The 11316-nt window shown below is 45.7% G+C and overlaps 1 protein-coding gene and 1 pseudogene across 1 annotated transcript; one reads left to right on the top strand and one right to left on the bottom strand.

Annotated features, from left to right (window-relative positions):
• Positions 1–808: 808 nt before the first annotated feature.
• LOC123442498 lies at positions 809–1670 on the top strand (annotated as a pseudogene).
• A 1306-nt stretch (positions 1671–2976) lies between these two features.
• LOC123442497 (putative pentatricopeptide repeat-containing protein At5g52630) lies at positions 2977–5930 on the bottom strand. Its single transcript, XM_045118561.1, has 2 exons — positions 5753–5930; positions 2977–5641 (listed from the first exon to the last, which is right to left on the bottom strand). Exons 1-2 carry the CDS (start codon positions 5849–5851, stop codon positions 3410–3412), a joined length of 2331 nt encoding a protein of 776 aa, XP_044974496.1. The 5' UTR covers positions 5852–5930; the 3' UTR covers positions 2977–3409.
• Positions 5931–11316: the final 5386 nt, after the last annotated feature.

The following is an 11316-nucleotide window of genomic DNA, read 5'->3' as shown; positions in this document are numbered from 1 at the left end:
CCCCGCGCGACCTACCTGAACGTCCAGTAGCCCTGACCAAAGCGGCCAGGGCATACCTCAACAGATCCATGTTGTCGCCGTGGGTGGCCTCCCTACAGTGTCGCACTGACGTCGCGGCCATCCTGAGCAGGGCGGCCGGGAGATCCTCGCCAGATCCGCATCGCCCGGTGCCCGAGAGCACCGGCGCCGCCCCCTAGCTCCATCCCTTTACCGACGCGATGTGCCTGGCCACCTCACCGAGCAGCCCTACAGCCACACCTCCACGCGATCGACCCGACCGACACCCCCTGAGTGCCCCATGTAGAAGGGGAGAAGAGCCCTGCCGACGCCGACGCACACGCGGGCTTTGCCCGACGGTGCCCTCTAACGACGATGAGGGAGATGAGCGGCGACAGCGCTGCCTAGGGTTGCTCTAGGGCCTCTCGCGGGAGCGGCACGGGGCCGGGGGAGAAAATGCCACAACCAGTTATTATGAAATCTAGTTTCAAAAATCCAAGCGGGAGAAATCGAATGATGAAAACGTTCTGAGATTTGGGAGAACGGTTCGAGATATAAAAAAAAAACTGAATACGCGAATCTATGAAAACAAAAATGAGAAACACTCAGGTTGCGTAAATTTAATCGGCCGTGGGCCTTAACCGTCTTGCAGCAGGAGAGGTGCTAAATTTGAATCCGAGCGAAGCCGAGACTCTGTTCTGTACCGTGCTGCCTCCGCCTCCTCCGTAGTACCCTTTGTCGACGTCCGCAGCGTGCTTCAAACCCTTTGTCGCCCTGCACAGGAGGGCTCCGGCCATCCTTGGTTTCCGTGATGGCCTTGAATGACGGCATCGCCAGGTTCTGGCTGCAGCAGGAGAGGAACCAGGCCACTCTCTCCGCCATCGCCGCAACCAAAGCAGCATCTGCCACCAGCTCCCAGCACCACCCTGCTCCTCCAACACCGGCTCCAGCTCCAGCGCCTGCCGCGGTCGTCAGATTCGCCGACGACATCACGCGCCTACAGAAGGTCAACCAAGTGAGGACGTCAGCCGCCGGAAAACAGGTCAGAGACGTCATAGCGCTGCTCGAGAGGACCAGGGAAGCTCTCACGGCGCACCAGATAGACGAGAAAACCTACGTCGACATCGCCGGCAACGGCGCCGAGCGCCTGAGGAACAACCCCAAGGTGCGCTTCGACGGGGAGCGCTACTCGTACAGGCGCACGCACAACGTCGATGGCAAAGACGAGCTGCTCTCGCTCATCACAAGCTTTCCCGACGGCCTCCCGGCGTCAGAGGTGGAGGGCGCGTATCCGTCCGTGCTGGAGGACCTGCAGGCCCTGAAATCTTCAGGCGACATCTTTTTTGCTGTCGATCAAGAGAGACATGATTGCATACCCGAACGATACAAGGTCGAGGATGGAGGTGGAAGCCGAGCTCAAGAAGATGTTCCACGACATCAAGCTGCCCCGGGAGATGCTCGACATCGAGAAGTAGCTCTGGAAGAACGACGAGAAGCCGGCCACCGACACGGCCAAGAGGCGTGCCGCTGAACAGATCGAAAGCCGGGAACCAGAGCAGGAGAAGGCCAGGAAGAAGCCTCGCGGAATCACCAGCAGAACCAAGCTCACCAACGCCCATCTCCCGGGACTCTTCGACTTGCCTGTAGACAAGGACTCAAAAGATTTCATCTGATAGAGGTGGACCTGTCAAGGCGTCAAGCAATATCAAGTATATAACTAATGATATTTTATTATGAAACTATGGAGTTACTATCTAATCTAAGATTACAGTCCAGTTTCAATTGTCCTAAAGCCTACAATGATTTTATTGGAAAACATAAGAACAAAGGTGGCATTTAACTCTGAAAAAATGAATAGCCAACAACTTCAAGGATATGAAAAACCGGACTGAGACTTAGAAGTTAGAAGTACTTACTTCTGATGTTCTGACCAGACCTGATGGATTGTACATATACCATCAAAATGGTTGAAAGCCAATTTTCGTACTTCAGAGTTAAGATTACAGCCGTTTTACATCCTCTCAGAAAATTTAGGATATTTTGATACAAACCAGCCTATCTCTCCTACTGCAAGAATAGATAAATGGCAACACTTCCAAGGCTACAGTATTCTTTCCTTTTTTTATGGTTTCTGCATAATGATGAGCTTAAGGCTTCAGTTGTCCATCTATATTCAATTTCTTGACCCTAGAGAACCCCGTTTGGGGATCCAAACAATGATGAACAGAAAGATTTTACAACTCATATATGAACTGAAGGTAACATAACTTGCTGAAAATGTTACTGATTTACTGGGCATCTGGGCTAATGTTTATGCCTGATTTTGTTCTAATTCTTCAGAGATGTCAACCTTGACTTGCATCTTGCCACTACAAAACCACAAGTCCGAAACCTGGCACCTAAGGTCCACTCGAGGGTCAAATCAATAACTGAGGTCTGCTCTAAAAAAAAATCAATAATTGAGTTTTTTTTTTACCACTATGGCAGATATAAATTGGCACCGTCCTTCTTAAGGAGCTTGTGGGGTTTCAGTAGTACAACACGTACAGATGAACCAACAGGGACAGGGGGTACCTGGAAGATGGGAGGGCGCAGAGGATGGAAGCAGATGGGGCAGTCGAGGATGCCGAGGTTCACGGTGAGAACGACGGCGGCCACCGCAACCTTCCTCCTCTTCCCGATGCCGCTCTTCTCCAACTCCTTCTCCTGCTGCTGCTGCGTTCCAATACTTTCCTGCCTTCCTTCCGGCAGGGAAAAGCACCGTAACTTAGCGACGGGAACGGCAAAGGGGGCAGCTGCCGGATCGAACAGCCTTTTCATTGCCCGACCGGAATCGAGCCCCATCTCTCTTCTCTCCCACCGGAAGGAAGAGAGAGGACCAAGTGCTATGAGACTGAACAAAAATTGTGTGAAACACACATGGGAGCAACTACACCGGTAGCAGGAAAAAAAATTGTGTATATATACTCCAATTATTTGTAGACACGCTCCAAATAACCTTTACAATTCAAAAAATGTGTATCATACAACAGATTTGTTTCATATGGTACACAATGCTTCCACTCAGATTATGGGCCAAAGAATTCAAAATCTGAGTCAGCATTGTGAATTAAAACAATGAAATCTAACCCTAATACGCCAGCATTTACAACAGTTACACAGATATTCACCGTTCTACAGTGCAAACGATGTGAGCATACCTCAGAAATTCGATTGGGCTTATGGTCATGTATACTCACATGTCACCAATGCCGACTGAACAAATCATGCTTTCATACAAAAATCTACAAACAAACAGAGATCTCATGGTACCTTGCAGTAAACAAGTTCAGAGTAAGCCAAACCTGTTTCCAATGCAAAAATTGTTGTGTTCTCACAATAGCGAAGTGTGCATGCATGGGATTTTCCGGTATCACAAGAGGAGCGCACCAAAATCCCCACAGGAGCATCGACCATCCTTGAACTTGTGAAGCCGTTTACTGTCCCGGACAACAATCTCTCTGTTTGCTAGTAATGAGAAGTATTTGATAGAGCTGTGGCAATCCCTGCACATGGTGATGTTCTTGGTCACACGGACTGTCGCACCAGGAGGTGTTTCGAGCAGCCCCAGCGCAACAGCTAACCTCTCGCTGTGGTGCTTTATCAGTGAACCTGCAGCAGCAGCAGGCTTGTCGTCATCACCCTCCTTGCTGTCAAATAACAACTCAGGAGCATTCTGGTACGGTTCGTACCCTACGGCCTTTGCCTTTTCCAGCAAATTCTCCAACAGTTGATACAGCTCGGTAGCTTGAGGGTGAGTCATGTCATCAGCTCTGAAGAAATAAACCTTGTCTCTGATTGCAATCCAGCTACGATCTCTGAGAACCCCGACATCTTCATGTTTGGCCAGTTTCCGCACCCTGGCAACGTCACGCCATCTACCAGTAGAAATGTACATGTTCAACAGCAAGACATATGTTTCAATCACTTTCGGCTTGAGCTCAAGGAGCCTATCAGCGGCGTAGAAAGCAAGTTCCATGTTCCCATGACTCCGACATCCAGCTACCAAACTGGACCAGATGGCCTCATTGGGCTCAAAACCTGTTCTTTTGATGAAGGAAAATGCATCATCCAGCCGCCCCAATCGCACGAACATGTCAACCATGCACCCGTAATGGTCCACAAGAGGTTCTATATGATACTCATTCCGCATCATGTCAAAGTAGCGCTCAGCCTCCTCGACTAAACCAGCATAGCTGCAGGCTGACAGCAAACTCACAAATGTGATTTCATTTGGTCTAGCGCCGGATAATACCATGTCCTCAAATAGCTGTATGGCATCTTGGGATCGGCCATGCTGCGAGTACCCTGAAATCATAGAGGTCCATGTGACAGGTGTCCGCGTTGGCATCTCTACAAAGGCTTTGGTTGCACATTCGATGGATCCGCACTTGTTGTACATGTTTACCAGTGCGCTGTTCACAACAACATCAGACAGGCATCCAGTCTTTATCGTGTTTGCATGGATTTGCTCACCCTGCTCCAGGGCCATCATGGCACTGCAGACTGATAGGATGCTTGAGAAGGTGAACAAATCTGGCTTCAATTCAGACCTCACGAGATCACGGAATAATTTGAGTGCCTGGAACCCTCTTGAACGGGCATGGAGGTCATCCTTTGCCGAGTCCATGATTTGAGCATACCCCGAGATCATTGCATTCCACGTGATAATGCTGCTGCTGTCCATCTCCTCAAACAAGCGCATAGCCTCGTCCGTTTCGCCCTTCCTGAGATAGAGATACATTGTGGAGTTCTTGACCGGAAGATTGGCTTCGCACCCAACCTTATAGCAGAAAGCCTGGACCTGCTTGCCCAGGCTAATATCCAGCCTCGCACCGCACAAGCTCATGACGCTAGTCAACGTGAACTCATTCGGCATCACCCCTCCCTCAAGCATGTCGAGAAACAAACTCAACCCAAGGTCCAGGTAGTTCTCGTCTTCGGCGCAGGACGATATCATCGTCGTCCACGTGATCACATTCCTGTCAGGGGTCCCCTTAAAGGCCCTCAGGCCAGACTCCAAGTCCCCAGACTTGCAGTACAGCCTGCAGAGCGAGTTGCCCATGCTCGTGATCGTGTCGGCCCCGTACTTAATCGAGTAGCCATGGACCTGCTGGCCGAGATCGATCCTGCGCGCGGCAGAGCACGCGCTCAGCATGCCGCCCAGCGTGTAATGCGAAGGGTACCTCCCCAGCTCGAGCATCTCGACGAACACCTCCAGCGCCAGCGCCGGCTCGGAGTTGAGGGTGTGGCCCGTTATCAGCGCCGTCCAGGTGACCACGTTCTTGTCGGGCATTCCGTCGAACAGGCGGCGCGCGTCCCGGCTTGACGCGCACCGCATGTACACGTTCACCAGGGAGGTGGCCACGAACATGTCCGCGGCGGTCCCGGTCTTCACCATGTGGCCGTGCAGGGCCCTGGCGGCGCCGAGGCCGCCGGCCTCGACGCAGCGGTGCAGCAGGGGCACGTACATCGCCGACTGCACCGTCTGGCCGTCTCTCAGCATGCCCATTGCTTCCTGGGCGTCTAGCGGCCGAGGCGGGCTCTCGTGCTCCACTCTGCCATTCTCCAATGCTTGGGCGCTGCTCCTCTGATAAGAAGTGCCCTGCGAATATGGAGCAGAGTTGTCGTGGAAGAAAAAGAATGAGCCCTCTCGTCACTCGTCCCTGCTGAAGCACACGGACATCATGGTCAAGAGGGAGGGGAAGGAAGTCACCTTGTCGAAGGCGGCGGAGGTGGGCGGGGGCTTGAGAGGGACGACGGCTGGGACGGCGGTGGCGGCGCCGGAGACGGCGAGGGAGGGGATGGATGCCATTGGCGTGGGGTGGCTAGCATCACTGGGTCTGTGAGAGCGAGGGAATCCTTTTGGGTCGAGTGTGCGGCAGCAAGATGAGATAAGGGAAGGGTGCGGATGGACCAGCTTTCCTTTAAGACCAGCTCTAATCTATCCCAAAATTTCTCTAGTAACCAAAGGACATAGGCCATTTTTTCCTTCGACACATTACAGTCAAAGTCACTCACACCCCCTATAAACACAACACGCGCACCTATACCGTGTCACTGTAAGCACCTCCGAAAAACTGAGCCGGCGTATCATCTTGATATTGATGAAGCCATTACAGATGCCTATCTAGTCAACGTGAACGTCTTCTTCCATTTGACGCACATCGTCGAAAAGCCTGAAATAAATCCGAAAAAATGCGTGTAACAATGTCAAGTCTGGTACTTAAACTCTGATGGACTGGGATACCACTGTCCGCCTAACCATCAAATTGGATGTTGGTTTGCAAAAAACATGGCGATTTAATAGCCCATCCCAATACCTATTTGCTGTCTATTTTTTCCGTGAACCAAAAAAAATCTATCAAACTTCTATCTATTTTTGAGAAATATTGGGCTTTATTGAAAACGGATAATCAAGAGAGAGTGCCTCCTAAATATAATCCAGGGATATATGAACAATATAGGCTAGAGGACTCAGACGATATTTTTGGTTTTTGTCATGTGTTTTTTTCTCTTACTTTCTTTCTTTCATGTGTATTAAAAAAATAACTTGTATTTGTAAATTTCAATGAAACATTTGAAAGAAAATGGGTATAAAAATATTGCCCCCTATTGAAAATAGGTAAATTTTGTATTTAAAAAAAGTTATTCAAGTATTTGAGTAATGTTTAAACAGTATATAGAAAAAATGAGGACCATGTACTCAAAAAAAGTTATTGGTGCATTTGAAAAATGTTAAATGTGCATACTAGAATGTTTCTAATGTATACGAAAAAAGTATATAAAAGTATACAATTTGTGTGAAAAAACATGATCATGTATGTAAACATATTAACCAAGCACTTGAAAACGTTAAACAAGTGTTGAAAATTCGTATGAATCGTTTCAAAATGTTATCCATGTATTAAAAATATTAAATGTGTATGGAACAAATGTTATTCATGTATTAAAAATGCATATATTGTATTTGAAAAAATAAATCATTTGAAAATGTTAAAATGTGTATAGAAAAAACAATAACAGTGTAATAAAAAATAAGTTAATTTAGTATGTGATAAATGCTAATCAAGAATTTGTAAAATGTTAAAACCGCTTTTAGAAAAATGATTACCATGTATTTGAAATATAATAAAATTATATATGAAAAATGTTAACATGTATTAAAAATGTGCTTTACGTCTACTAAAAATATAGATTGAAAATCAAAAGATACTAAGAAAAGAGGAAAAACAATGAAAATTGAAAAAGAAACCAAAGAAAAAGAAAAAGAAAAAACAAGTACGAAAAGAATGGAAGACCGTGGGAACTGATAAAGAATTAAGGAAAAAAATGAAAACCAAGAAAGAAACAAAAGACAAAAGAAAGGAAAATAAGAAAGAAATCTAAAAACCAATTAAAATCACGAAACAAATAAAAGAAAAAACAAAGAAACAAAATGAAGTCTAACAATTGAATAAAGAAAACAAATGAAAACAATAGAAAAAATAGAAAAAAAAAAGAAACCCGAACATAAAAAGAAGAAAAACTATCACATAAAAAATCAGACATTTGTTGAAGAAAAGTGAGAAAAACCAACAAAGAAACATAGATGAAATAGAGAAAACCAAAGTATTATGATAAAAAAACTAAAAGCACCAAAAAAACCCAAAGAAAACAGTGCAAAAAGAAATGGATACAAAAAACTAACAAAAGAAAAACAGATTAAATGGAAAAAAAAACTGATCAAAAAATAAAAATAAATAAATAAACCGGAGAAAACTGTTGAAGGAACAAAAGAGAACCGAATTAAATAATATAAAAAGGAAGAAAATATTGAAGGAACAAGAGGGGAACAAGAGGGGAGGCAGCCTCATCTTGATGGAAATCCGAAGGAACGAGAGAAAAAAAACATATTGGACCCGGCCAATGGGTTCAAATGGAGAAAACCTTTTAGGCGAAGACAATATATATCGTGCTAGAAGCGAGATGTAATTCCCACGAGAGAAGGTTATATATGGGTGGAGTTTTTTGTGACGAAACAAAATGTGTATCCATACCCATATGGGTGTAGCTAAGTGAGGAGCAACTAATAAAGGAGCGCTCCTTTGAGAGCCTCCCCAAGGGTCACTTGAGGTGGGTTGAGAGCATGCCACTTGACGAGCTCTGAGTCGCTGGCATGTGTCACGCTCTTGGATTTCCTTTTTGAATTTTTTTTGCATGCATTTTGGCTTTTTAGATGATTTTTTTACTTCCATTTCTTCATCGGTCTTTATTAGCTTGATGAGGGTTAGTTATGTTGGACTGAATATTGATTTAAGATCACTTGATATGTGTCTTGCACGTGGATACCCGTTGTGATAATGTAGTGTTCTATTGATTCATTTAATATATTTTTGATACTCAACTTGCGGACTCTCATGGTGACAATGAGGTAATCTATGCACATGGTTTGATACACGTTCTTGTCCTACTTTCTCCAATATAAATCTTAGGGTACTCTTTGAAATTCTTTCTGTTGGATTGAATATGATGAATCTAAAATTGTTTGATCATGATGAATAATCAACTCATGGATACTTGTGGTGACATTGGAGTATCTAGTTGACATTAGAGTTGGTTGATGCGTATCATAGGTGTTATTCTAGTACGAGCTCTAGGGCTATTTGTGACACTTATAGGAATATCTCAATAGATTGATCATAAAAAATAACTTTGATGTGGTTCTACTACCTACAACAATTGCATCTTATGTTTTCCGCTAGATATGAACTTTAGAGTGACTCTTTGTTGCACGTTGAGGGATGATCATATGATTCTACTATGTTAGCATTGTTTAGAGACTGCACTAGTGAAAGTATGAAGCATAGGCCTTGTCTTTAAGCATTGTAATGCCGTTTATGCTCACTTTCACTACTTGCTACCTTGCTGTTTTTATATTTTCAGATTACAAAAATCTATTTCTAGTATCCATACTACACTTGTATCACCATCTCTTCACCGAACTATCGCATGTATACAATTAGTCATTGTATTAGGTGTGTTGGGGACACAAGAGTTTTCTTGTATTTGATTGCAGGGTTGTTTGAGAGAGACCATCTTCATCCTATACCTCCTACGGATTGATAAACCTTAGGTCATCTACTTGAGGAAAATTTGCTGATGTCCCAGAAAACTTTTCACTTGAAGTCCCAACAACATCTATAAGAACAGAATTGTGTAGTAGACATCAAGCTCTTTTCTGGCGTCGTTGCTGGGGAGGTGAGTGCTTGAAGGTATATCTTTAAATCTTGCAATCGAATCTTTTAGTTTCTTGTTTATCACTAGTTTGGTTTATAAAAGAAAGCTACAAATAAATAAATTGACGTGGCCTCAAATGCTTGGTATTTATAATGTTTTTCATGAAAATGATGGTTCGGAAAATTGTGCCAAAGTGCTAGAAAAGAATTTAATAGAACATTTGGCATTACATCCTTGAATGATGAGCTTGATAGCAATTTTATTTGTATGAATTCCTTGAATATCCATGATACTAATAATGATTGCACTAGTCATGAAAAAAATGGTTCTTATAAGCATGCCTATTGTTGTGGAGTGAATAAATTTTGTGAAGACATGCCTTATAGGGATGATAGATTTTGTAAGAAGCATAAACATGATAAAACCAGTTGGTGGCTTAAAGGGATAGATGAATCTGTTATGAAATTATGCTCTATTCATCTCATTACTTGTGAACTTTGCAATAGTGTTGGTCATCTTAATTTTTAATGCATACTTTTTCATGATCGACTCGTAACTAAATATTGTAATAACTTGATCATCCTTGAACTTTATAATGAACTTTGTTTATTTTGGGGTGTGAAGAATTGACAGAGAAAAGTAGTTGTGTCGTGGGTATAAGCCTGGCAGTAGATGTGTAGGGTACGAAAAGGATGGGCAGAGTCCCAGCTACGGCGAGGTTGTATGAGTTCAGGCCCCTCTACGGTGGAGGTAATAGCCCTACGTCTCAATGCTCTGGGAGCTTGTTATCGAGTGGAATATGGAATACAATGATTTTCTAACCCCTGCACCAGAGGGGGGGTGGCTTATATAGAGTGCGCTGCCCTCCACAACGGTTCCGGTACAGGGGTGGAGTAGTGGCGATTGAATGCATACGTTACCAGTAACGTATGTCCTAAATGCTAATAAATGCACAGGGAAACGTACGACCGTTTCCCTCCAGGGGGGTTACGATGTTCCGATTGGCAGCCAGTCGGTTAGTTGGATGTTCTCCGAATGCTAGTCTCCGACTGGATGGTCGAGGACCTGTTGCCGACTGGACGATGGGGACTCCTTAATTCAGTCGGAACTGACTAAGGGCCTTGTCCCTTATGAGGGGTAGTCCTTGCGTAGGACTTACATGGCAGGCTTATGACCCTACCCTAGGACTATAACCCCATCATTAGTCCTCGAATGGATTGGGGTTGGAACGACGAAGCGATGCTTGAAGTTTGGATCCGAGTGGAACGGATGCGACTTTGGCGTTGTCTGCCTCGATCCATTTTATCTTCTCTGACCAACGATCCGAGTGGAAATCTTTGTGGAACAAAACTGTCAGAAACCGAGTGCTCCCAGGGTATCTCTTGACGTGACCAGTCAACTGACAGCAGCGGATTTTCCGGGATCCTCAAATTTCGGTTTCCGCATGCTCAGCGGGGATGATGCCAGCGCGCTCGAGTAGCGCCTGACGCCTCGATTCTCGCGCCTTCAACTTCTCCACTGATATCGCCGCGGTCGGTCGGGGGATAAGGTTTCGGGGCCACCTGCCAGCGGCCCAGTCAGAACCTTATTTAAATCCCAGGGGTGAGGGTTTTTCGTTACGCCCGCCGGATCTTTTGCCTTTGCTTCGTCCTCCTCGCCGCCTCCAGCGCACCTAACCTCTCGACTCTTCCTTCCTCTCCGCGGATTCGTAGCTTCCACCATGACCAAGGGTCAGACCAGCAAGATGGAGGCGAGGAAGAAGAAGGGGAAGGCGGCGGCTCCTACTCAGCGGCGACAGCGGCCGTTGCCGGCGGGGTGGATCCAAGGCGACTTCCTCCCCTCCACGGTGATGGAGGGGGATCTGCTGCAGCTGGTGGAGCACGGGATGATCGTGCACAAGTCTTGGAGGCTGCCGGCGGAGAATGAGGTCGAGCCGGCGCCCCGGGAGGGGGAGCGTGTCTTGCTGCTCAGCCATGTCTATCGAGGTTTCTCTCTGCCCCCGCATCCTTTCTTTAAGGGCATTATGAACCACTTCGGGGCACAGCTTCACCACTTTCCCCC

Source organism: Hordeum vulgare, chromosome 3H (genome assembly GCF_904849725.1).
Source record: "Hordeum vulgare subsp. vulgare chromosome 3H, MorexV3_pseudomolecules_assembly, whole genome shotgun sequence".
Lineage (NCBI taxonomy): Eukaryota > Viridiplantae > Streptophyta > Magnoliopsida > Poales > Poaceae > Hordeum > Hordeum vulgare.
This window is presented reverse-complemented; position numbering and strand designations above follow the sequence as displayed.